Consider the following 26,763-nt stretch of genomic DNA (forward strand, 5'->3'; position numbering starts at 1 on the left):
TCCTAGCGCGCTAGAACCGACCAAGGGTCTGTGTAAAGGAGCCATCTATGGCTCTAAACTTACATCGCACCAAATAATCCACACAGGAGAGAAATCATATAGATGTTTGGAGTGCGGAAGGAACTTTGCCCATGGAACTAGCCTTACTTTACGCAAGGTGCTTGGAATGTGGAAAGAGTTTCCGTCAGAGTGCACATCTCCGCTCACATCAGAGAACTCATATTGGTGAAAAGCCATATAAAAGTTTGGAGTGTGGAAAGAGCTTCAGCAACGCTCGGACTGCGGATGGGGGGGTGGGGGTGGGCTCTTCCCTCTTTGACATCAATCGCCCCTCCCCCAAATGCAAATCCTCCTCCTCCCGCCCCGCATCTCCCACTCCCATTTCATTGCACCTTTCCGTCCCCTACGCGCCCATGCTCCTTCTCTCCACTTCCCATAATTGTGATGTTTTCTTTTCTTCAAAATCCAGAGAGCAAGCAAGTAAGAAACGTTTGCATTTTGGAAATCCCCCAGGTCCCCACCCAGGCACAGTTAGAGGGGACTTCCGGGGAGGGGCAGAGGCGCCCGCGCGCGCCAGAGAGAGAGCGCGTGTCCCCTCCACCCACGTTTGAAAAGCTGCGAGGGAGGCGGTTGTGCTGCGCGCAGGAGATACTGCCCCCCCCCGCGCCCCAAGGTTAGGAAAGGGGCAGTTCCAGAAAGGGGATCTTGGAGGAGGGGGGAGGTGCTGGTTGGGAAAGGAGGGGGGTCTGTGCTGGGTGGGGAGGGCAGGAGACCACCCAGGATTTGGTCCCTGCTAGCACGCATAAGAAGAGGACTGGTGGTGGAGCCTCTGCTCTGCGTGCAGAAAGTCTCTGGCTCACCTCCTGGGGTCTGCAAGAAGCATGATAGAATTGCCTGGTTGGAAGGGACCTTGAGGGTCATCTAGCTCAACCCCCTGCAATGCAGGAAAGTTTGGCCCAACATGGAGCTCAAACCCCATGACCCTGAGATTAAGAGTTGGATGCTCTACGGACTGAGGGCTGGGGGAATGTCCTCTGGCTAAAACCCTGAACCCCCGCTGCCTGTGAGGGGAAAGAGAGGAGGAGGAATGGAAGGGAGGCAGCCGTGTTACAGCTCCAGGATGGCAGAGGGAAAAGAAAAGGGGTGTTTTTAAAGGTGGTGGGAAGATCTTCTTTCAGGCTTGACTCCACTGTCCTCGCATGGAGGGGTTCAGGAGGGAGGCGCTCCTCTTTTATCATGGAAACTGCAAGTGGGAGCTCCACACCTAGGCAGGCTTATCCGCCAAGAAAATATCTTGGGCGGGAAAATGCCTGTCGTGCCTCTGAGGCTGCCTTTGCTCATATCTCCTTCCCAGGAACCTGCAGCTTCTGAGCTCCTCAGGAAGGGTGGAAGAGGCTGATCCTACAAACCTAGCAAGGATGGAAGGGGGAAGATGGACGGTTGACCTGGTCAGGCTGCCTCCTGCATTCCTCCCAACGACCTCCAAGCTTTCCCTCCCAGGACCCTCAGAGAGATCTGGTGAGTGACAGGGAATGGAGAGGGGGACCTGGGGAGATGTGGGGAGTGAGGAAGCTCCTCTGGCAAGAAAACAAGGGAGGTTGCAGGTTAAGAACAGAGACAAACGGAGGAAAGAAAGGAGAGGAATGTTTTTTAATGGTGGTGCAAAGAAGATTCTGTTGGGGACTGTTGCAGAGGGGGATGCCCCATTTGGGCTTCTTCATATCTGGGGCAGGAGAATCCCTGCAGGCCCTCTGAGGCTCCTGTAGCTTATTTTTCCGTCCTAGGAAAATGCCTTCTGAGCTCCTCAGCAAGGATAAAAGAGGCTGATCCCACAATCCTAGCGAGGATGGAAGGAGGAAGGTGGACGGTTGACCTGGTCAGGCTGCCTCCTGCATTCCTCCCAACAACCTCCAAGCTTTCCCTCCCAGGACCCTCCGAGAGATCTGGTGAGTGACAGGGAATGGAGAGGGGGGACCTGGGGAGATGTGGGGAGTGAGGAAGCTCCTCTGGCAAGAAAACAAGGGAGGCTGCAGGGCCAGAGCAGCAGTGGCGTAGCGTGGGGGGTGCAGGGGGGGCCGGCCGCACCGGGCGCAACATCTGGGGGTTAGGGTTAGGGGGCGCAAATCCACGGGTTAGGGGGCGCAAATTACTTGCCTTGCCCTGGGTGCTGACAACCCACGCTACGCCACTGCAGAGCAGAGACAAACGGTGGAAAGAAAGGAGAGGAATGTTTTTTAATGGTGGTGCAAATGGCTGTTGGGGACTGTTGCAGAGGGGATGCCCCATTTGGGCTTCTTCATATCTGGGGCAGGAGGACCCCTGCAGGCCCTCTGAGGCTCCTGTAGCTTATTTTTCCGTCCTAGGAAAATGCCTTCTGAGCTCCTCAGCAAGGATAAAAGAGGCTGATCCCACAATCCTAGCGAGGATGGAAGGGGGAAGATGGACAGTTGACCTGGTCAGGCTGTCTCCCACAACCTCTGACCGTTCCCCTCCAGGACCCTCAGAGAGATCTGGTGAGTGGCAGGGAATGGAGATGGGGACCTGGGGAGATGTTGGGAGTGAGGAAGCTCCTTTGGCAATAAAACGAGGGAGGCTGCAGGGCCAAAGCTCCAGGCTAGCAGAGATAAAAGGTAAGAAGAAAGGAAAGGAATGATTTAATGGTGATGTGTAGAAGATTCATTCTCTTTTTTCTCTGGTGGGGATCAGGAGGAAGACACCCCACTTTTACCATGGAAACTGCGAGTGGGAGCTCCACACATGGGGAGGCGCCCACAGCCTAGTTGGTAGCCCCACCTTGGACAATAGATTGCAGCATTGCAGGGGGTTGGACTAGATGACCCTCGTGGTCCCTTCCAACTCTACGATTTTATGATTCATCCAGGATTGGTTTGACCCATTGGGGTGAGAATCTGTGTCCGTTTCCACAGCTCACAGCACCTCTCCTGCAAGCTTTCTTTGTAGGTGCTTAGCTGGGATGTTGAATCAGTCCCCACCCCCCACTAGACGAAGCACATCAAATGCCCACGATCATCTCAGAATTAATGGCCATTCTGGAATTAATATTATAATGCACTTATTAGGAAGAGATAGAAAAATGCCACCGTGGAGAGTTTGCCATTATTAAAAAGCTTTGCTTTGCTTTGTCCTCCTTTGGCAGATGATGGACTGAAAAGACTCCTTCTCAGTTTGCATTTTGCAGCAACCAGCCACGAGGGGCTTGCAAGTCTTGCTGGGATTGTAATGGGGATTATGCTCTTAATTTGGATCTTCCCTTAGTTTCAGCAGGTGGACAGAAGGACAGTCGTCGTTCCCGGGTCTCGTCGGACATAACCAAGCGTGATAAAGGCATTCTTGCGCGGCCTGATGACAGCCATAAAATCCCAGTCCAGGAGAAAGACCGCCAGGGAGAGAAAACAAATCAGTGCCCATCGTGTGGGAAAGTGTTCAGAAGCAAATCTGCCCTCAACTCACATTGCAGAATCCACACGGAGGAGAAAGCACACAAATGCTTGGAGTGTGCAAAGAGCTTCCGTAGGCATTCACAACTTACTGAACACGAGCGAATCCACACAGGAGAAAAACCGTTTATATGCTTGGAGTGTGGAAAGGGCTTCCATTGCTGCTTAAATCTTAAAAAACATCAAAACATTCACACAGGGAAGAAATCATATGCCTGTCTAGAGTGTGGAAAGGCCTTCAGTAACAGCTCAGGCCTTGTATATCATAAAAAAACTCACACAGGGGAGAAACCGTATACCTGTTTTGACTGTGGAAAGAGCTTCCATCATAGCCAAGGTCTTCTAACTCATCAAAAAATCCACACAGGGGAGAAGCCGTATAAATGTCTGGAGTGTGGAATGAGCTTCGCTTATGGTTCAAGCCTTGCATCACATCAAAAAATCCACACCGGAGAAAAATCATATAGCTGTTTGGAGTGCGGAAGAAACTTTGCCCATCTAATTAGCCTTACTTTACACAAGAGAACTCACTCAGGGGAGAAACCATATAAATGCTTGGAATGTGGAAAGAGTTTCCGTCAGAGTCCACATCTCAGTTCACATCGGAGAACTCATACCGGTGAGAAGCCATATAAATGCTCGGAGTGTGGAAAGAGCTTCAGTCAGAGTTCACACCTTAAAGTGCATGTGCGATACCATACAGGTGAAAAACCATATAAGTGTGTGACGTGTGGAAAGGGTTTCTGTACTAACACAGAACTTATTTGCCATCACAGGATCCATACAGGGGAGAAGCCATACGAGTGTTTTGAGTGTGGAAAGAGCTTCAGCCAGGGTATAAGCCTTCATATACATAAAAAAATTCACAGAGGAGAAAGACCATATGCATGTTTTGAATGTGGAAAGAGCTTTGGCCAGAGTTCAAGCCTTAGCACACATCTGCGAATTCACAGAGGGGAAAAGCCGTATTCTTGTTTTGAATGTGGAAAGACCTTTACTTGCAGCTCAGCCCTTCATTCTCATCACAAAACCCACGTGGGAAAGAAACCATAAAGATTCTTGCAATATAGTGGAAAATTAGGTTTATAACCATTCAATGAATTCATAGAAGCAAGAAGCCACAACAAACTCACACCAAGTTAAAAGTATTCATATTTTTCTCTGAAAATATAAGAGGGTGTGTCTGTTCTAGCCAGCAGCAAAGCTCAAGACCTGTTTCTTTCTTGGGTGTCTGTAGTGCATCTCAAAAGCCCCCGCAGGCCATTGTGACAACATTTCAAATCCTATGAGTCGCCGTTCTGTTCTTTCCTCAAAAGAGGAATTCAAGAAGCTGAGCAAGTCACAGAAAAGAACTGGAGGATGTTGACTGTAAGGAACAGCTTTGAATATAGACGAAAGGAAGGGCTAATATTTTCAAACTCTGTATGAAAGTATCTAACCTGGAAAAAGAACGTGGACAGGCCGAAACATTCACGTGCTGTATGTCAACTCCAGCAGGCTTTTGGCTGGTGCTCCTGGAGACAAGATGGCTCCTTCACAAAGACCCTTGGTCGTTTACAGTGAACTAGCTCATTAAGTAAAGAGGGCCAGGATTAATTGATTTGTTTTGTAATAGCCAGGTAGTTTAGAAATGTTTTTAGTGATTGTGCATTCCCTTTCTTTGTTCCAGCGGTGTCCCACATTCTCCTTGCACCTTGCAGATGGATGACAAAGGAGTAGGACGTATTCCTGTATTATTAAGGGGATCACGGAATCCATAGAGTTCCCCGTTTTGCAGATTTAACCGGTCTGATCTTTAAAACGTTAAGATGTTTAAGGGCTTCTCGAAATTTTAGTTGTTTCTTTGCTCAGCAGAGGGATCTGTAAATAAACTCTTAGAACCGCCCCTTCCATTTTAGCCAGGGTTCTTTGAAGCATACAAATCTTGAGGATAAACTTTGGTAGCAGTCGGAGGCCTGCATGCCTGGAGTTCATTACAGGCACAATTAGTGCCAGCTAATTTAGATTAACTCAATTGGCAGCTGTCTAGGTAATGCGTTAAAATATATCTAATGGATTATCACAGGAAGGAAGGGGAGAATCCAGTTCAATAAGTGTTTTCATTTTGGAAATTTTAACCCACTTCTGGTCATACCATCAGGTGCCTCTAGTTTTTAGGCCAGGGAAGAATTGAAGCAATGCATGGCTCCATTTTGAGAACTGGATTTGATGTTCATCCCAAAGTGAAGAAAAGTTACTTAAAAGTGTGTGTGTGTGTGTGTTAAAATTTTGATTTTAAAATACAGTAGACACTAATAGCTAAAGAAATAAAGGAATTTCTACAATAAGCAATCATTGTGTGCCTGTGCGTATTTGGGGACAGGGGGGAGGAGTTTACTTGAAGGAAGGACTGGGGGGGTCTCAAGGAAAATAGCTGCTCCCTCTAGAGCTCAGACAGAAGGATAAGCAGCTCTCTCTACACAGAAAGAGCACTTGGAAAGAAAAGCCTTGCAGGGGTGAATTGGGACCACTGCTGTTTATTTTGAACATTTAATACTTCTCCGTTCAGTCAAATTATTTCAACACCAGTCAGATGGCTGGTGCTTTAAGGGAGCCCCTTGATGGCTGTGCAAAGGGGGGAAATAAGAGTATCTTCTCCGAGGAAGCAATTTGGATTCTCCCTTGCTGTCTGCCACAATATGGATATAACTATCCCATCTGCCTTACCAGGAGAATCCATACTGCCTCTTGGTCTGAGGGATTGTTTGTGGTGTTTTGACCAGAGAGAGCAGAGATTGGGTTGAGGGCACCATGCTGCCCTTCAGCTTCCCTCACTGAGCTGAGGGATGTGGTGGTTTTGGAGAACCCTCTCACGATGGTGTTTGGCGTGGCATCCATACTGAGGCTGGCTCAAATAGGCCTTGTTACAGGTAGGTAGCCGTGTTGGTCTGCCGTAGTCAAAACAAAACAATTCCTTCCAGTAGCACCTTAGAGACCAACTAAGTTTGTTATTGGTATGAGCTTTCGTGTGCATGCACACTTCTTCAGATGCCTGTGTGGGACTTCATAGCCTTCTCGACAACCATGGGGCTGTCTCGGGATCCCAGTGGCCCAACACATATGGCTGAACCAGGGCTTTTTTTTTTCCAGCTAGAACACGCGGGAACTCGGTCACGGCTCCTCTCAGGTAGGTGCCATTGCCATTATAAGAGAACGAGGGAGGGTTCATGGAGAGTTCTGGTGCCTCTTTTTCTGGAAAAATAGCCCTGGGCTGAACAAGTGCTCAATTTGTCGTCCTCCCACAAGAAGAGTGGATTGGAAGCCACCTAGAGTGGCTGGAGGAACACAGTCAAGATAGGCGGCATGTAAATAAATAAATAAATAAATAATAATAATAATAATTATTATTATTATTATTATTATTATTATTATTATTAGTGATATAGAAAATATAGGAATATTTTGTATGCATTCTGAATAATTTCTCCAGAGTTCAGTGCTAACCGGTACATTATAATTTTTTTAGAGAAAAATAGGTCAGGATCAGACCCAAGATAGATGATCCCCTTGTTGCTCCTTCCACCTTCAGGAAAATGAAATTGTTGGAGAAGTGATGGAGGGAATTGTTGGAACGATGAGAGAAAAATAGAGAAATTTCAGAGGGGGCAACCTATTAGGCTGCAAAAGATTGTAATGGATTGCTTTGAAATAATTTCAGCAACAGATTGGGGGAGGGGGGAATCACCCCCAACAGCCCTGTATTTTTCCAGAACAAAGGTAGTAACCCTACTTTATGGGGTCCCATGAAGCAGAATCTGCAACGACCCCAGCGCATTACAGGTTTTTTTGCGGGGGGGGGGGGGGGCGGAACCCTGGCTGTTCAAGGGTTAAAGGCAGAGATTATAGTGCTAGAGAGGACTTCCTGGGGAAGAGGGGAAGCGTCACTTCCTCCTACGTTTGTTACATTTGAAAAGCTGCGAGGGAGGAGATTCGGCAGAGCGGAAGACTGTGCCTTTTGCAAGGTAGGAAAAGAGGGGGATTTATTTTTGCGCGGGGAGGGGGCTCCCGTCTCAGAGCAGGAGAGAAGCCCTCCGGGAGAGGAGCATGCATGGGGTTGCACCCCACAACTGGGTCCCAAAAGAGCTGTGGGGAGAGCAAAGGACCTCGAGGGCTGCAGGGGCGCCCCTGGAGGAGAGCAAGGCAAGAAGGCGAGGCGGGGGGGGGAGGGAGTTGTAGGGTGGGGTAGGAAACCCCCCAAAGGAAAGGGGGCAGGATGGCTCTGGGGAGAGGAGGAAGGAGGCATGGATGTTTTGGAGAGAATGGGGTCAATGCTGGGTAGAGAGGGCAGGATTAGACCAAGGGGGCGGGTCTTGGATCGGGGGCTTTCTGCCTGCTGAGGAGATGCTCCGCCCTTGAGCTACAGCCCCTTCCCTTAAAGTGGGGCTGGGGGGGGGGCAGCCCTGTCACAGCTCCAGGCTGGCAAAGAGGAAAGGAAGCCAGGAAAGGAAATGAATGTTTTGAATGTCAGGGGGAAGAAGATCCTCTTTCAGGCATGACTCCACTTTCCTCGCATGGTGGGGTTCAGGAGCGGGAAAATCCTCTTTTATCATGGACGCTGCAAGTGGGAGCTGCACACCTAGGCAGGCTTATCATTCACCAAGAAAATATCTTGGGTGGAAAAATGCCTGCAGGGCCTCTGAGGCTGCCTATGTTTCTATCTCCCTCCCAGGAACCTGCAGCTTCTGAGCTCCTCAGGAAGGGTGGAAGAGGCTGATCCTGCGAACCTAGCGAGGATGGAAGGAGGAAGGTGGACGGTAGACCTGGTCAGGTTGTCTCCTGCATTCCTCCCAACGGCCTCCAAGCTTTCCCTCCCAGGACCCTCAAAGAGATCTGGTGAGTTGCAGGGAATGGAGATGGGGACCTTGGGAGAAGTGGGGGGTGAAGAAGCTCCCCTGGCAAGAAAACAAGGAAGGCTGCAGGGCCAGAGCTCTGGACTGGCAGAGATAAAAGGTAAAAACAAAGGAAAGGAATTATTTAATGGTGATGTGTAGAAGATTCATTTTCACGCGTGACTCCTTTCTTCTCTGGTGGGGGTCAGGAGGAAGACACCCCACTTTTACCATGGAAACTATGAGTGGGAGCTCCACACATGGGGAGACTCCCACAGCCTCCTTATGATCTGCTTTCAGGTCACTACCATGCCCTGAAGGCTGGAAGGGAGACCTGCTCCCTGCTGCAAGGCCCATTTCCACCTGGCCTAGGCGGCGGAGCCCAGACTCACCTTGAACAGCCAAAAGAGGCTCCTGGGAGGCCACTGGGACATTGTTAAAAACAGTTCTCGTTTTGGTTCCTCTTTTTTTGTTTTCGTTGAGTTGGTGTTGGTTAAATGTTTATTTGGGGTTAGTGGTTATTTTAATTTGGGTATAACTGTAAACCGTTTATTACTGCTATTGTCATTGTTGTTGGTTTGTTTGTTGCCTGTATAGGATATTCTGTTTTTTATGTTTGATGTTTTGTTCTGTTTTCCTATATGCTGTTAGCTGCACAGGGTGGCTGTGAGAAGCCAACTAGATTGGGAGATATAAATTTTATATATATGCCCCATTTGGGCCTCTGCAGGGGCAGAAGAATATCTAGGGCAGAGGAATACCTGCAGCTTCTCTGAGGCTCCTTTTACTTCTCCCTCCCACCCAAGGAACCTGCAGCTTGTTTAGGCTTCTGAGCTCCTCAGGAAGGATGAAAGAGGCTGATCCTCTTTCACCCTCTTTCTGCTAATAACAACACCTTGAAGATCCCGGGCCCCAGGGAAATTAGGCTGGCCTTGTCTAGAGCCAGGGCCTTTTCAGCCATGGCCCCGGCCTGGTGGACCGCTCTCCCACAAGAGACCAGGGCCCTGTGGGATTTGACATCTTTCCACAGGGCCTGCAAGACGGAGCTGTTCCTCCAGGCCTTTGGGCACGATGCAGTTTGACTTACTTTCCATTGTATAAAACAAGCCCGAAGGAGGCCCCCAACCTGCTCACAGGTCCTTGTATGATCAGTGGAAACAGTTGGTCCTGGCAAGTATTAACCACTCTCAATTCCAACCTGATAATTGCCAACTGCTTAGATATTAACTTGTCTGAATTAATTTTAAGATGTATTTTAATTAATTGATGTCTGTTTTCATGCATATTGTGTTGTTTTTATGATGTTAGCCACTCTGGCCCCTGCCTCGGCCGGAGAGGGCAGGATAAAATATTATTATTATTATTATTATTATTATTATTATTATTATTATTCTCCTGCAGACCTAGCGAGGATGGAAGGGGGAAGATGGACGGTTGACTTGGTCAGGCTTTCTCCCACCACATTTGAATGTTCCGTCCCAGGACCCTCAGAGAGATCTGGTGAGTCTCAGGGAATGGAGAAGGTGGACCTGGGGAGATGTTGGGGGTGAGGAAGCTCCCCTGGCGACAAAACGAGGAAGGCTGCAGGGCCAGAGTTCTGGGCTGTGAGAGATGAAAGGTAGAAAAGCAAAGGAATGTTTTTCAGTGGTGGCAGGGGTGCAAGATTTATGGGGGGGGGGCAGGCCTTTTTAATGGGGGGCAGCACTGGCATGATTGGCCAGTTAGTTAAGTATTTCTAATGCTTTACTTGATCTGGGGGCTGCCCCCCACCCCTCCTTGTCTATGCCAATGAATGGTGGTGTGAAGAAAATTCTTCTTCAGAATATAATATTTGTTGGGTCCTGAACCTTCCCACACTCGGTGGTAGCTGCAGCAATTGCCAGATGAGGGACTGAATGGGCTTCATCTCAGTATGGAGACAGGTTTTTTCGGTTTGCAGCAGCCAAGCTGCCAGGTCAGCAGTGAGAGACTTGTGGGTCATGGCAGCAGTCCCTCTCTAGCCCACAAAGCCATTTTCCTCAAACCGTGTCAGCTGATGGCAGCTAACGGAATGAGGTTGAATCCTGACAAGACAGAAGTACTGCTATTGGGAGACAGGGGGCAGGTGGTTGTGGTGACTCTCTGGTCCTGAACAGGGTATCTGTGCCCTTGAAGGAGCAGGTGCACAGCCTGGGAGACATTTTGGATTCAGAGTTGTCCATGGAGGCGCAGGTCAATTCTGTGTCCAGGGCAGCTGTCAACCAGTTCCATCTGGGATGCAGGCTGAGACCCTCCCTGCCCATACAATATCTCCCCAGAGTGGTGCATGCTCTAGTTATCTTCCGCTTGAACTACTCCAATGCACTCTGTGTGGGGCTACCTTTGAAGGTGACTCAGAAACTCCAATTTATCCAGAATGGGGCAGCTAGACTGGTGACTGGGAGTGGCTGCCAGTACCATATCACACTGGTCCTAAAGGATTTTCACTGACTCCCACTACGTTTCCTTTTTGTTTGTAAATAATATTTATTAAGTTTTCCAAGTAAACAATCCAACAAAAATCACATTAAAGACATTCCAAATTATTATATAATCAAAGAGTCCGAATGTTGTGTCAAATTATGTCTTTTTTTATTTAGCCTCCCGTACTCTGAGTTTGGAGGGTGGCTATCATCTCAAATTTGTTTGGCTTCCAAGTTAGTCCAGGTGTTTCCCATGAATCAGTCCGGTGTCATTCCTTCATTCATTTTTCACAGCCTCTGAGTTCATCCAGCAAACAAGTTAAACAATATATTCCTGTCAAAACAAAACAAATTCTTGTAGCAGCATCTTATAGACCAACTAAGTTTGTTATTGTTATGAGATTTTGTGTGCATGCACACTACTTCAGATACACGATAGCTCATACCAATAACAAACTTAGTTGGTCTCTAAGGTGCTGCTTAGGGACACGGGTGGCGCTGTGGGTTAAACCACAGAGCCTAGGACTTGCCAATCAGAAGGTTGGCGGTTCGAATCCCCGTGACGGGGTGAGCTCCCGTTGCTCGTCCCTGCTCCTGCCAACCTAGCAGTTCGAAAGCACGTCAAAGTGCAAGTAGATGAATAGGTACCACTCTGATGGGAAGGTAAACGGCATTTCCGTGCGCTGCTCTGGTTCGCCAGAAGCGGCTTAGTCATGCTGGCCACATGACCCGGAAGCTGTACGCCGGCTCCCTCGGCCAATAAAGCGAGATGAGTCGGTCACGACTGGACCTAATGGTCAGGGGTCCCTTTACATTTACCTTTAAGGTGCTACTAGAAGAATTTGTTTGATTTTATTTTGACTACGGCAAACCAACACGCCTACCTACCTGTATCTAGAAATATGTTCCTGTGTGGATGATTTCTTCTCCATGTCTTTACTTTCATTTCTTCATTCAAAATATGCACAATGACATGGCTTAAAATGGAGAAATTCTGGCTCTCTGCCAACTATTCCGGGCATACATCCAAAGAGATAAGCCCGCACTTTGGCCAGAAAGCCCTGACTCCCCAATCCACTTGTGAAAGTCCATTAAAAATAATATCATCTTTTTCATAAATCTTCTCCACACATTTAATGATGAAGTCAAAATAAGTTTCAAATATTATAGTGCACGCCAATCTCTCTTGCTTACATAGTCCACCTGCAGAGTCAATCCTTTCCGGGGGGTGGGGAGGATTTTGCCAGGTAAAATAGCAAATACAGAATCTATCAAGAGAAACAAAGAAGGCTCACTCCCTGTCTTTGTTCTGACGTACCAGCTCCGTCATGATGATAATCCCTCTTCAATTCAAATCTTTTTAGTTCCTCAGTGACTGAATCAATTAGCAGAGTAACTTATCCCTCCTCACTCCAAGTATGCCCGTTAATTAAATCCAATTTCTCATCTTCAAAAACAGTAATTTGTTTGCTCATGGCAGTGACTTTGGAGAGTTGCCAAAGAGTTGCCACCCCCCAGCGCCCCCATCCCCCTCATTCCTTTCCAGATTGGGGGCTGGTGTTGCTATGGGGAGGAGAATTACCCCCATCTTATGCAAAAGAGCTGCGATGTTATTTTCAGCCTCCGCCAGGGTGAGCCCAACCGGAAGTGCTGCCTCTGTTGCTCCCAGTACATTTCCGTGCACAATTCAAAGTGTTGGTGCTGACCTTTAAAGCCCTAAATGGTGGCAGCCCTGTAGACCTGAAGGAATGTTTCCACCAGCTTTTTCTTCTCAGTAGTGGTGTCCTCCCTTCGGTTGACTACGTAACTTTTAGAAGACACCTGAAGGCAGCCCTGTATTGGGCAGTTTTTAATGTTTTACCATGTTTTATATATGCTGTAAACTGCCCAGCATGGCTGGGGAAACCCAAACAGATGGGTGGGGTATAAATAATAAAATCACAATCAGATGTTACAGAAAGTCTCACTAGGATTGTGATTTGGATTACATTTTTAATTGTCATCTTCCCTTAGCAGGTGATGAACACGACAGTCATTGTTCTCGGGTCTCATCAGAAAGAACCAAGAATGAAGTCAAAGGAAAGACCTTTCAAGATCAACAAGAAACAAGACCACAAGAGAAAAACCAAGACGAGATTGGGAGGAATAAAGGTCTTCTTACGCAGACTGATAACGGCCATCGAATCCCAGTCCAGAAAAAACATCAGAAGGGGAAGAAAACAAATGAGAGACCTTTATGTGGCAAAACATTCAAAAGTAAATCTAGGTTCAATTCACACTGCAGAATCCACACAGAGGAGAAACCGTGTAAATGCTTGGTGTGTGGAAGGAATTTCAGTGACAGCTCTGGCCTAAAATCACATGAAAGAATTCACGCAGGACAGGAATCATACAAATGCCTAGAATGTGGAAAGGGTTTCAATCGCCACTCATACCTTAAAAGACATCACAAAGTCCACAGTGAGGAGAAACCATATACCTGTTTTGAGTGTGGACAGAGCTTCAGTCGCAGGAGAAACCTTAAATCACATCAAAAAATTCACACAGGGGACAAACCACATACCTGTTTTGAGTGTGGAAAAAGCTTCACTTGCAGCTCAGGCCTTGTATCTCATCAAAAAATTCATACAGGGGAGAAACCGTATACCTGTTTTGACTGTGGAAAGAGCTTCCGTCATAGCCAAGGTCTTCTTGTTCATCAAAAAATCCACACAGGAGAGAAGCCGTATAAATGTTTGGAGTGCGGAATGAGCTTTGGTTACAACTCAAGTCTTACATCGCATCAAAGAATTCACACTGGGGAGAAATCTTATAAATGTTCGGAGTGCGGAAGGAGCTTTGCTCACAGGGCTACCCTTACTTCACATAAGAGAACCCACACAGGGGAAAAACCATATAAATGCTTGGAATGTGGAAAGAGCTTCAGCCAGAGTTCACACCTTAGTTCACATAAGAGAACTCACACTGCTGAGAAGCCGTATAAATGCTTTGAGTGTGGGAAGAGCTTTACTCAGAGTTCACACCTTACTGTGCATGAGCGAATCCATACAGGGGAAAAACCATATAAATGTGAGATATGTGGAAAGCGCTTTAGTAACTGCACATACCTTGTTTGCCATCGCAGAATCCATACAGGAGAGAAGCCATATAAGTGCTTTGAGTGTGGAGAGAGCTTCAGCCAGGGTACAAGCCTTCATATACATCAAAAAATTCACAGAGGTGAAAAACCGTATGCATGTTTTGAGTGTGGAAAGAGCTTCACTCAAAGCTCAAGCCTTGAATCTCATCAAAGAATTCACACAGGGGTGAAACCATATACCTGTTTTGAGTGTGGAAAGAACTTCAGTCACAGCACAAGCCTTACATCGCACCAAAGAATTCACACAGGGGAGAAACCATATAAATGTTTGGAGTGTGGAAAGAGATTTGCACATGGATCTACGCTTACTTCTCATAAAAGAACTCACATGGGATAAACCATATATATGCTTGGAGTGTGGGAAAAGATTTGGTCAGATTTCGCAACTCATTTTGCATAAGCAAATCAAGATGGGGAAAATATTTCGATTCTTGTAATGAGGAAAGCACTTTAAGTGGAGCACTGCTAATTTGCAAGAAATAGGTTTATTGGATTTGGAGGGACATAATAACCGTTGGGGTTGGCACGCTTATTGAATTTATGGAAAGGCAAAGATACAAAGATTTCTCAAATCATATTATAAGGAGATCACTTCTTAAAGTTTGGGAGAAATACAAAGATCGGTTGGAGCCTAAAATCCCGTGGTGGGCCTCTCCAAGCAGAGGCCACAGTGGTGAAGAAAAAAAATACGTTGTGAAATTGGCCTACTTATAAAATAATTTTAAAATAAGATAACCAACTGAAACTTAAAAGTTTTGAGGAATTAAGAGATATTATTACAGATTGGTTCCAATATTATCCAATATTCAAAAAAATTAATGTAGATAAAAAGGGTTTGCCAAGGAAACCTCAAGATTTGAGTTACATCAGCCATGATAAAGTGGTCTCAAGACTTTGGGTATGTTATAACAATGTCCCAATGGGAAAATCTGTGGAAGAATAATTGGAGATTTACCACGTGCTATGCCATAAGGGAAAGCTTTTAAAAAATGCAGCACCGGTGGTATTTGACTCCATGGAAATTAGCCAAAATGTACAAAGGAACCAAAAGTAACTGTTGGAGATTAAACAGGCTCACTGTATCATATATGGTGGCAATGTAGCAAAATAAAGAAATTTTGGGAGGAAATCCATTCAGAATTAGAAAAAAATGTTAAGACTTTCCTTTACAGTGGGACCTCGGGTTAAGAACTTAATTTGTTCTGGAGGTCCATTCTTAACCTGAAACTGTTCTTAACCTGAGGTACCACTTTAGCTAATGTGGCCTCCTGCTGCTACCGCGCGATTTCTGTTCTCATCCTGAAACAATGTTCTTAACCGAGGTACTATTTCTGAGTTAGTGGAGTCTGTAACCTGAAGCATCTGTAACCTGAGGTGTCTGTAACACGAGGTACCACTGTAATAGAAAGCCAGAGGCACATCTGTTGGGGATTACTGACTCAGATATTCCAAAACAAATTAAAGGTATTTTTTTGTATGCAACAGTGGCAGCGAGAGTCCTTATAGCCATCAAGGTGGAAAAGCAACATAATTCCTTCCAGACAGGAGTGGATTCAAAAATTGACTGAATATGCTGAATTAGATAGCTTATCAGGAAAAAATAAACCAAGAGCTGAATTTGTATCAAAATGGGAGGCCTTTAGAATATATCTTAAACAAAACTATACCATGTAGAAATCTATAGCTACTTTTGAGTGATCTCAGCAGTCTTTATTAATTGCTTATATAAATATTACTAAACTGTGTAAAAATAATGTAAAAAATAGTATTTTGGTATGGCAGTAAAGTTATGTAGAAAGAACTAAGGAATAAATGGGAGTTTGGGTTTAATGATAATGAGATTTTTTTTATTGTAACATGAAATTGCTATCTCAAATTTATGTCATATTCTTTATCTTAGATAGTGTAAGTTATCTTTTCCTCCTCCCCCCCCTCTTAATTTGTACTCTTTATCGGTATTGTCTTTTTGTAATTTTTTTTTCAGTTCTGTAATAAGCATGGAAAATATAATAAAATTTAAATAATAATAATAATTATTATTGGAGCACCGCTGTTGTGAAATCAGTGGTGTGGAGAGCTTCTTTCATTTCTTTCATTTAAATCCACGTAAATACAGAGATTACAATTACTTCCTGGCTTTCCGACTCTTCCTGCATCGGTAATTATGCAAGGAGTAAAAATACATCTAATCCTAAACCTTAGGAAGAACTTTCTGACTGTAAGTGGGATGAGCTACCTTGGAAGGTAGTGAACTCTCCTTCATTTTTTTAGGTTTTTCAGCAGAGGTCGGGTGGTTGTTTTTCCTGCATTGCAGGGGGTTGGTCTAGATCAGGGATTGCCGACCTGGTCCCTACCGCACACTAGTGGGCATTTCCGGATTCTAACTGGGCGGTAGGGGGTTCTGAATCCTCCTTCCATCAAGTCCTGGTGGGCGATAAGGAAATTTTAACATCAAGAAAGAGGCATTAGTGGGCGGTAAGTATAAAAAGGTTGACTACCCCTGGACTGGGACGCGGGTGGCGCTGTGGTCCACAGAGCCTAGGGCTTTCCTATCAGAAGGTTGGCGGTTCGAATCGCCGCGACAGGGTGAGCTGCCGTTGCTCGGTCCCTTCTCCTGCCAACCTAGCAGTTCGAAAGCACATCAAAGTGCAAGTAGATAAATAGGTACCGCTCTGGCGGGAAGGTGAACAGCGTTTCTGTGCACTCCTCTGGTTCGCCAGAAGCGGCTTAGTCATGCTGGCCACATGACCCGGAAGCTGTAAGCCGGCTCCCTCGGCCAATAAAGCGAGATGAGAGCCGCAACCCCAGAGTTGTCCGCAACTGGACCTAATGGTCAGGGGTCCCTTTACCTTTACCCCTGGACTAGATGATTCTTGTGGTGCCTTCCAACACTACATTTGTATTATTCTTTGACCTTGAGTTTTTGGTTCTGGTCTCGCACTATGGCAGCAGCTCTCTCGACCTTGGAGGGAGGCACAAATGAAAGGGTAGGGAACGAAAGGGTTTAAGCATTCCCAGAAACCACCTGGGGTACGAGGGAGCAGGCTGACCCGCGGTCGCCTCAACGGCTCACTCCCGTGTAGATCAGCATGGGGGCAGATGGAGGAGTTGGGTCATCACCTTTGCCATGATGCAACCCCCTCGGACCGCCATCAAAAGCGGAGGTTCTCCTTTTATTTGGATTTTCTTGACCATGCACTGGAGGAGATGTGGACACTAGAAGCTGTATGTGGTTTGAAAGGAGTTAAGGTGGGGAGAACCTTGTTGTTCTGACCGATGTTGTTGGGAAACTAGAGCTTAACCCCACTACCACCAAAAAAAGACTGTGGGTTTAAGAAGGTGTTGACATGCAACCTATTTTTAAGAGGAAGGACATTGGCTAAACAGCAAAACGCTACCATGGAGGTGAGAGGAATTTCACAAGGGCACATGAATAGCAGTGGTCCCCGAATGCTTGGAGAGAAAAACCCTTCCCTTCTAAGACGGAAGAAAATGGTGAATGTTTGAAAGTTGGTGATCAGCTGAAAGGAGAGGCCTATTGTTTATCTTGAAGTGGGATGGAGGGGGAGCTGAGTTGAGGAGGACAGGACTTCATCTTGGGACTTCAGGTCCGCCCTGAACCACGCTGGAATGACAACATTGGGACAACATTCCTACTGCCCAAGGTCGCGGTAGGAAAAACATCAGCGGCAGAGATATACCCATTTTGATTCTCCTGCACCCTATCTGCATAACTTAGCGATTATAAAATATAGACGTGCCTTTACTCTCACAAGATTGAATATACTGCCTTCGGTTGTACTTTAGGGACAATTCCACACGAAAAACGGTTATGTCCGTGTGGAGATGGCAGTACTGAATCAGTGGCTCATGTCCTTCTGGTTTGAAGTCTTTATAAAGATTTGAAGAGTGAGGTTATCACCCCTATTTTATTGTCCATTCCTGGTCACCCATCCACTGTCACAGTGTTTTTTTCTCTCAGCAGACCAAGATGAGCAGGTGACATCAAAGGTTGCAAGGTTTTTAGCTGGGGCAATTAGAATAAGATTCACTATCTGACTATTGATTCAAAACCCCAAAATGTATTTTATATAATTGAGTTTTTTGCTTTTCGCAGCTTCTGCGCACGCGCGTGACATCATTTTGAGCACCTGCACATACATGAGTGGCAAAACGTGGAAGGAAAGAGAGCTGACTGCACCTGATGCTGCACCATTTTGATTAATGTGTGCCTATTTCCAACGTGTGTTTGGAAGCCCAGTGATAACACACACACACACACAAGCACAAATCTGTTAGGCCACATTCACACCACATATCCAAAGCCCCATGAAACCCCCCTAAGATTTCTGGGAGCTCTTTTGCTGGTTAAGGGTGCTGAGATTTGTGACAATAAACTATTGTATGGGGTGCACAGTTCGACACACAACTTTTGCAGGGGTTACATTTTGGTGGTAAAGTCGAAATCACATATAGTCGGGACAAACCCCTGGGAATGTGTCCATCGGACCATCCTTGCCTTCTGGAACCAGCAGCCGGATGGCTCTTAGACCCCCGTCCTGCCCCCACCCCCATTTTTTTTTATATATAAATTTTTATTAATTTTCCAACATAAATTAAAACACAATACAACTGACAACACACAGACAAACAAACATATAAACACGTATAGTTTCATAACCTCTTTTTCTTAAACCTTATTTCAACGACTTCCCCATACCTCCCTTTTCTGCATCCCTATTTTAAACTTTTTCAGCAACCCCTAATTCCAATTACTTATAATTCACTTTCTTTAATCCTTTTTCTCTTACCCAATTATTTATCACTGCAATTTTGTTTCACATTACCCATGACATTTTAGCACTCATTAATTTTACAACAGTTCTTAAGATAAACTTTAAATTTCTTCCAGTCTTCTTCCACCGTCTCTTTTCCTTGCTCGCGGATTCTGCCAGTCATCTCAGCCAGTCCCATATAGTCTATCACCTTCGTCTGCCACTCTTCCAGCGTGGGTAGTTCTTGTCTCTTCCAATACTTTGCTAAAAGAACTCTTGCTGCTGTTGTAGCATACATAAAGAACGTCCTATCTTTCCTTGACACCAATTGGCCCACCATGCCCAGGAGAAAGGCCTCTGGTTTCTTCACGAATGTGCATTTAAGCACCTTTTTCATTTCATTATAGATCATTTCCCAGAAGACCTTAATCCTTGGGCACGTCCACCAAAGGTGGTAAAAAGTACCTTCAGTTTCATTACATTTCCAGCATTTATTATTAGGCAAATGGTAGATTTTTGCAAGCTTGACTGGAGTCATGTACCACCTATAAATCATTTTCATAATATTCTCTCTTAAGGCATTACATGCCGTAAACTTTATACCGGTGGTCCATAACTGTTCCCAGTCAGCAAACATGATGTCATGACCAATATCTTGTGCCCATTTGATCATAGCTGATTTGACCGTCTCGTCCTGTGTATTCCATTTCAACAACAAGTTGTACATTCTTGACAAATTCTTAGTATTGGGTTCTAACAATTCTGTTTCTAATTTTGATCTCCCCACCCCCATTTTTATGCCCTGTGCAAAAAGAGCTTTAAAACTCTCTGCCTTCTTTGCCTGCAAGTCAATTGTATATATTTTTACTTTTTCAGTGTTTTCTTCCCCCTGTAAAAGATCAGAACTGTGCAGTTTTGCAGTTAAGCGATTGTGGTGGAGCAGGGTGAGCTTGGCACACGTTTTGTGTCTCTGCTGGGTCTGTGAAGCTGAAATGAAACATTTGCACCAGCCGCGTCTTACTGGTTTCTCTTCTCCCCTCTTACCTTTGCAACAACAACCCTGTGAGGTGGGTTAAGCTGTGAGCAAAATCTGTGAAACTGCACATCCTTGTAGGGTTTGTCTGTGTCCTGCCTGCCCCCCCCCATCTTCTCAGTAACCTTGTGAGGTGGGCATGGTTTCGAAATGGCTGTTCTGGCATTATGGTTTTGATATTGCAGAAAACAGCCTTAGAAGGTCTGGGATGGGGTGCTTATTTTTCTTTACCGGCGATGAGAAAGAATTCTTTTGCGTTCTGCTGTAACATATCAGGGCTATGAAATGTCCCAACTTAATATCAAGAGAGGCACTCTAACCACTATGCCACAACTGCCTCATGTGAACCTTGGAGCAGACCCTCTGCAGAATGCAAATCCCACCGCCCTGAAAATGCAGGAAGAAAAGGAGAGCGGGCCCTCCAAGGGAAGGGGGCGCTTTGAGGGGTCCCCATAGGCGGAATCCGCAATGTCTCCAGCACCACGCAATTTAGGTTGGGGTGGGAGAGACGCTGGTTCTTTAAGGGTTAAAAGCAGCGATTATCTTATGACAGAGGACTTTCTGGGGGAGAGGAAAAGCGTCACTTCCTCCTCCGTTTGTCACATCCTCCTGCATTTGAACAACTGCGAGGGAGGAGATTTCGTAGCACGGAAGACTGCCTTTTGCAAGGTAGGAAAAAGAGGGAGATGTGGGGGTTTTTTTTGGGGGGGGGCTCCCGAGCCTGAGCAGCTCCTTTGCAGGAGAGAAGCCCTCCAGGGGAGAGCAGTTTTGCAAAGGGGCAGCGGTGGGAGGGCGCATGCGTGGGGTTGCACCCCACAATTCAGACCCCAAGAGCTGCGATGAGTGCAAAAGGCTTTTAGGGGTGCAGGGGCGCCCCAGGAGGAGATTACGGCAAGAAGGATGTGGGAGTCATAAAGCCATAGCAGAGGCTTGTAAGACTGCAGGGTGCCCCTGACCTCGGCTGACCAGCACTCTGAGCTTTACAATGTATTGGAATGTATTGACCTTAAATGGAGTTGTGTTTCCCCTGGGCAGTGATGACCTTATATGGTGATGGGTGGGTAAAAGCCAGGACCGGATGTAGGTAACGTGAGACATTGGCAAACGACCATGCGGCTGGAGAGAACAAAGAATAAATCGGGGGAGAGCAGAGAGAGGATCTGCTCTTAACATCATGAAAATATAGCTGGCTCTCTGTGTCATTTTTCTATGCTAAGCCATCTCATGACGGCTGGATTTCCGTCAGAAGGAGAGGCGGGGGAAGAGGCAGTTTTAGGGTGGGCGAGGAACCCCCCCCCAAAAGGACAGGGGGCAGGATGGCTCTGGGAAGAGGAGGAGGGAGACATTCATGTTTTGGGAAAAGAGGGGTGGGGAGGGCAGGGTCAGCTGGAAACTCATTTCAGCTCTACACGGCATGGGCTCTTTTATCTTCGATGCCTTCCCTGTCTGGGGGGGTTCAGGAGGAAAGCCCCCAAGGAGGGCGCAGTCTCTCTGTATAGCAGACCAGCCTTAGGAAGGAACCAAGGTGTTGGGAGAGATGGAGGAGGGAAGACTTTAAGGATGGGAAGAGGAGAACCACTGGCCCTAAAATGTCATTAATTTCTCACCACCAGCAACTGCTGCAGCAAAGTTGGCAGAGTGAAAAGGAAGCCAGGAAAGGAATGTTTTTAATGGTGGTGGGAAGAAGATCTTATTTCAGGCATGACTCCACTTTTCATGCATGGCTTCACATTCACCAGGAAAATGTCTTGGGCAGGAAAATGCCTGCAGGGCCTCTGAGGCTCTCTTTGCTTCTTCCTCCCTCCCAGGAACCTGCAGCTTCTGAGCTCTTCAATCCAAGCGAGGATGGAAGGAGGAAGATGGACGGTTGACCTGGTCAGGCTGTCTCCTGCCTCCCTCCAAACAACCGCTGAGCCTTGCCTCCCAGGACCCTCAGAGACATCTCGTGAGTTCCTAGGAAGTGGAGATAGGGACTTGGGGGGGATGGAGAGTGGAAGCAAGGAATAAGATAAAGGGGGGAGGTTTTATTGTAGAAACTGTGGGTGGGCACCCAATATATTGGGAGGCTTCCCCTCCGGCAGGAAAATCCCTGGAGGGTCTTTGAGGCCGCCTTTGCTTCTCCCTCACCCCCCAAAACCTGCAGCTTGTTCAAACTTCTGAGTCCTGCAAAATAGTTCCAAAGAGGCTGGATTTGTGGTCCTGAGCTGGGGCTCCCCACCTCTGAGGCTGGGAGAGGTTGGCTGAGTTTCAGAGGGTTGGGGGTGGAGAAGAAGAAATGGATGGGTGGGGGCTGGATGAAAACCCTCCCTCAAGCAAGCAGAAAAGACAGGAGAACATACAATGCAAGAAGGTCTTGGCTTGGAGGAAGGCAGGGGAGAGGTCTTCTCCAAAGTCTCTCACCTGGAGCATGCGCCAATATGTTGCCAGAAGAGGAGGAATAGGCAGAGGATCCCTATATAGATATAAAAACAACTGAGTTCAATGGGATCTACTTTCAGGTCACTACTATGCCCCCCATGCCTTGAGGGTGCAAGGCCCATTCCACCTGGCCAAGGGGGTGGAGCCCAGTCTCACCTTCAACAGCCAAAAGAGGCTCCTGGGAGGCCACTGGGACATTGCTGGAACAACTCTTGGGTTGGGGCAACTGGCTAAAATGCTTTAAAAGGTTCTGATTTTTGTTCCTCTATTTTGTTTTCGTCGGGTTGGTGTTGGTTAATTGTTTAGTTGGGGTGGGTTTTTATTTTAATTTGGGTATAGCTGTAAACATGTTGTTATTATTGTTGCTATTCTTATTATTGGTTTGTTTGTTGCCTGTATAGGATATTTCTGTTTTTTATGTTTGATGTTTTGGTCTGTTTTTATATATGCTGTTAGCTGCTCAGGGTGGCTGTGGAAACCCAACCAGATGGCAGGGAAATAAATTTTACATATTTGCCCCATTTGGGCTTCTGCAGAGGCTGGAGAATATCTAGGGCAGAGGAATCCCTGCAGCTTCTCTGAGGCTCTTTTTACTTTTTTCTCCCTCCCACCCAAGGAACCTGCAGCTTGTTTAGGCTTCTGAGCTCCTCAGGAAGGATGAAAGAGGCTGATCCTCTTTCACCCTCTTACTGCTAACAACAACCCCTTGAAGATCCCGGGACCGGGGAAATTAGACTGGCCTTGACTAGAGCCAGGGCCTTTTCAGCCGTAGCCCCGGCCTGGTGGACCACTCTCCCACAAGAGACCAGGCCCTGTGGGATTTGACATCTTTCCGCAGGGCCTGCAAGACGGAGCTGTTCTGCCAGGCCTTTGGGCAGGATGGAGTTTGACTTAATTTCCTTTGTATAAAACAAGCCCGAAGGAGGCCCCCAACCTGCTCACAGGTCCTTGTATGCTCAGTGGAAACAGTTGGTCCTGGCAAGTATTAACCACTCTAAATTCCGACCTGATGATTGCCAACTGCTTAGATTTTAACTTGTCTGAATTAATTTTAAGATGTATTTAAATTAATTGATGTCTGTTTTTATGCATATTGTGTTGTTTTTATGATGCTAGCCACTCTGGGCCCTGCCTCGGCTGGAGAGGGCAGGATACAAAAATTATTATTATTATTATTATTATTATTATTATTATTATTATTCTCCTGCAGACCTAGCAAGGATGGAAGGGGGAAGATGGACAGTTGACCTGGTCAGGCTTTCTCCCACGGCATTTGAATGTTCCCTCCCAGGACCCTCAGAGAGATCTGGTGAGTCTCAGGGAATGGAGATGGGGACCTGGGGAGATGCTGGGGTTGAGGAAGCCCCCCTGGCAAGAAAACGAGGAAGGCTGCAGGGCAAGAGCTCTGGGCTACCAGAGATAAAAGGTAGAAAGAAAGGACATGAATGTTTTTTAATGGTGACATGGGCATAGTCAGAGTTTTGGGGCTGTTATCTACCAGCTCCATCTGGTACACAGGCTAAGACCTACCTGCACACAGACTGTGATACATGCTATGGTTATCTCCCGCTTGGATCGCTACAATGCGCTCTAGGTGGGGGTGCCTTTGAAGGTGACTCGGAAACTACAATTAATCCAGAAAGCAGCAGCTCAACTGGTGATTGGGAGCAGTTGCCAGGAGCATATAACACCGGTCTTAAAGGATCTACATTGGCTCAGAGTATGTTTCCAAGCACAATTCAAAGTGTTGGTGCTGACCTTTAAAGCTCTAAACAGTCTCGGTCCTGTAGACCTGAATGAGCATCTCCACCTCCATCGTTCTGCCTGGACACTGAGGTCCAACTCTGAGGGTCTTCTGCTGGTTTCGTCACAGTAAGAAGTGAAGTAGTGGAACCAGCCCTGTGGAACACCCTCCCTTCAGATGTCAAGGAGATAAAGAACTACGTAGCTTTTAGAAGACATCTGAAGGCAGCCCTGTATTGGGAAGTTTTTAATGTTTGCTGTTTTCCCTTAATTTTAGCAGGTGATGACCAGGACAATAATGGTTCTCAGGGCTCATCAGAAAGAAATAAGCATGAAGCGAAGAGAACAAATGATAGCCCTTCGTGTGGCAAAACGTTCAAAGGTAAATCGAGCCTCAGCCCACACTGCAAAATCCACTCCGAGGAGACACTGTGTAAATGCTTGGTGTGTGGAAAGAGCTTCAGTGACAGCTCTGGCCTAAAATCACATGAAAGAATTCACGCAGGACAGGAATCATACAAATGCCTAGAATGTGGAAGGGGTTTCAATCGCCACTCAGGCCTTAAAAGACATCACAAAGTCCACAGTGAGGAGAAACCACATAGGTGCTGTGAGTGTGGAAAGAGCTTCAGTCGCAGGAGATACCTTAAAAAACATCAAAAAATTCACACAGGGGACAAACCACATACCTGTTTTGAGTGTGGAAAAAGCTTCACTTACAGCTCAGGCCTTGTATCTCATCAAAAAATTCATACAGGGGAGAAACCGTTTACCTGTTTTGACTGTGGAAAGAGCTTCCGTCATAGCCAAGGTCTTTTTGTTCATCAAAAAATCCACACAGGAGAGAAGCCGTATAAATGTTTGGAGTGCGGAATGAGCTTTGGTTACAACTCAAGTCTTACATCGCATCAAAGAATTCACACTGGGGAGAAATCTTATAAATGTTCGGAGTGCGGAAGGAGCTTTGCTCACAGGGCTAACCTTACTTCACATAAGAGAACCCACACAGGGGACAAACCATATAAATGCTTGGAATGTGGAAAGAACTTCAGTCAGAGTTCACACCTTAGTTCACATAAGAGAACCCACACAGGGGAGAAACCATATAAATGCTTTGAGTGTGGGAAGAGCTTCAGTCAGAGTTCACATCTTACTGTGCATGAGCGAATCCATACAGGGGAAAAACCATATAAATGTGTGACATGTGGAAAGAGCTTTAGTAATTGCACATACCTTGTTTACCATCGCAGAATCCATACAGGAGAGAAGCCATATAAGTGCTTTGAGTGTGGAAAGAGCTTCAGCCACGGCACAAGCTTTCATATACATCAAAAAAGTCACAAAGGTGAAAAACCATATGGATGTTTTGAGTGTGGAAAGAGCTTCACTCACAGCTCAAGCCTTGCATCTCATCAAAGAATTCACACAGGGGTGAAACCATATACCTGTTTTGAGTGTGGAAAGAACTTCAGTCACAGCACAAGCCTTACATCGCACCAAAGAATTCACACAGGGGAGAAACCATATAAATGTTTGGAGTGTGGAAAGAGATTTGCACATGGATCTAAGCTTACTTCTCATAAAAGAACTCACATGGGATAAACCATATATATGCTTGGAGTGTGGGAAAAGATTTGGTCAGATTTCACAACTCATTTTGCATAAGCGAATCAAGAGGAAAGAAATATTTAGGTGCTTGTAATGCGGAAAGCATTTTAATTAGAACCCAACTATTGCTAAACTTCATGGAATTCATACAATAATTCTCATGGGAGAAATCGTACAGCTGCTGTCACGAAGGTGCCGTCAACAACAGGGCTGGCTGGCTTGCCTGGTGAAATCAGTGATGCTGAGAGCTTCTTTCGCTTCTTTCATTTAAATCAACAAAAACACACAGAAACATGGAATGTATGTCCTCAAAAACCTGAGCTGTTGCCTAGAGTGTGTGTTCCTGCCCCCAGCAGTTACTTCCTGGCCTTGAGTCCCTTCCTGTTGTCTACGGGGGCCGCTAATGGAATCTCTCTGTGTCTGTTTGGCTTTCTGCTCTGTGAGATGAAGGGCACGCCTGGTTGTAGGGGAAGGAGGGGACTCCAGTATACTAGAGACATCGTGTCGCTTGGCTGCTGTGATATTTCTAACACAACAGACTCCTGTCTCTGTTCAGGGCTGGAGCACCTGCTATCTTGCTCCTGTTGATCCACTATTTCCCAGCTCCTTCCTTCTTCTGCGGTGTGTCCCATCTCAAACCACTGCAATTCTAGGTCCATACTCCCTTCCTCTTCCCCTTCTCTGAAGCCTATTGGAGTGGCGGTCTCTACCACTCTTGCTCATCTCATCTTTGAAAACAGACCAAAGGATGGCCTAATATGGTCACACTCTTATCTAAGGAAACATGTTGTGTGGAAAAGCAGGGAGCATCATGTGCTGCTTCTGAATTCCTTCAAGTTTCTGGCTGGTGCTCTTGAATATGAGACGGTGCCCTTCCATGGACCTGGGGTCAGATCCTGCAAAACAGTTATTGAAAGAGGGCCAGGATTCATTGCTTTTGTTTTGTAGCAGTTGGGTAATTTGATTGTAGTTGGTAATGATGCATTTCCTTTCTTTCCTCCAGGTGTGTCCCACCTTTTCCTTGTAACTTCTAGATGGATTAAAGCATGATATTTGAGCATTATCATGGGGGTCAGAGTAATACATTTTGTTACATGTGTTCTGTTGTAGTTACCTTTCACTGGAAAGGTGGAATATAATCAGGTATACCTATAAACACACATGCACAAAAACACATGCATACTCAGAAATAATAAAATTCCTCGCTTATAAACCCCTGGAGGAGGAAGCAACGCCTTGAAGCAACATTCCAACATATTGTTAGTTACAAGCAGGCGAAC

General features: G+C 46.2%; 1 protein-coding gene across 13 annotated transcripts; it reads left to right on the plus strand.

Annotated features, from left to right (window-relative positions):
• The first annotated feature begins 683 nt into the window (after positions 1-683).
• LOC310756617 (uncharacterized protein) lies at positions 684-26,546 on the plus strand. Of its 13 annotated transcripts, none has more exons than XM_083600983.1 (6): positions 1,197-1,518; positions 1,785-1,946; positions 2,364-2,513; positions 8,226-8,330; positions 9,728-9,826; positions 12,781-17,602. In XM_083600983.1, the coding sequence occupies exons 1-6, from the start codon at positions 1,419-1,421 to the stop codon at positions 14,241-14,243; spliced, it is 2,079 nt and encodes a 692-aa protein (XP_083457109.1). In that variant the 5' UTR covers positions 1,197-1,418; the 3' UTR covers positions 14,244-17,602. The 13 variants fall into 13 exon arrangements, with proteins under 13 accessions (XP_083457113.1, XP_083457121.1, XP_083457110.1 ...); XM_083600988.1 differs by having other exon boundaries at positions 12,784-17,602; XM_083600989.1 differs by lacking the exon at positions 8,226-8,330 and having other exon boundaries at positions 1,203-1,518; positions 9,734-9,826.
• The last annotated feature ends 217 nt before the right edge of the window (positions 26,547-26,763 follow it).

Source organism: Podarcis filfolensis, assembly GCF_964270895.1.
Source record: "Podarcis filfolensis genome assembly, chromosome: 2".
NCBI lineage: Eukaryota > Metazoa > Chordata > Lepidosauria > Squamata > Lacertidae > Podarcis > Podarcis filfolensis.

Excerpts from the sequence above, each read along its gene's own strand:
- LOC310756617 (XM_083600983.1), top strand. The coding sequence starts at position 1,419 with ATGGAAGGGGGAAGATGGACGGTTGACCTGGTCAGGCTGCCTCCTGCA. Across the intron at positions 2,514-8,225 it reads AGGACCCTCAGAGAGATCTG|CGAGGATGGAAGGAGGAAGG; the intron begins GTGAGTGGCAGG and ends CTGCGAACCTAG. Across the intron at positions 8,331-9,727 it reads AGGACCCTCAAAGAGATCTG|ACCTAGCGAGGATGGAAGGG; the intron begins GTGAGTTGCAGG and ends ATTCTCCTGCAG.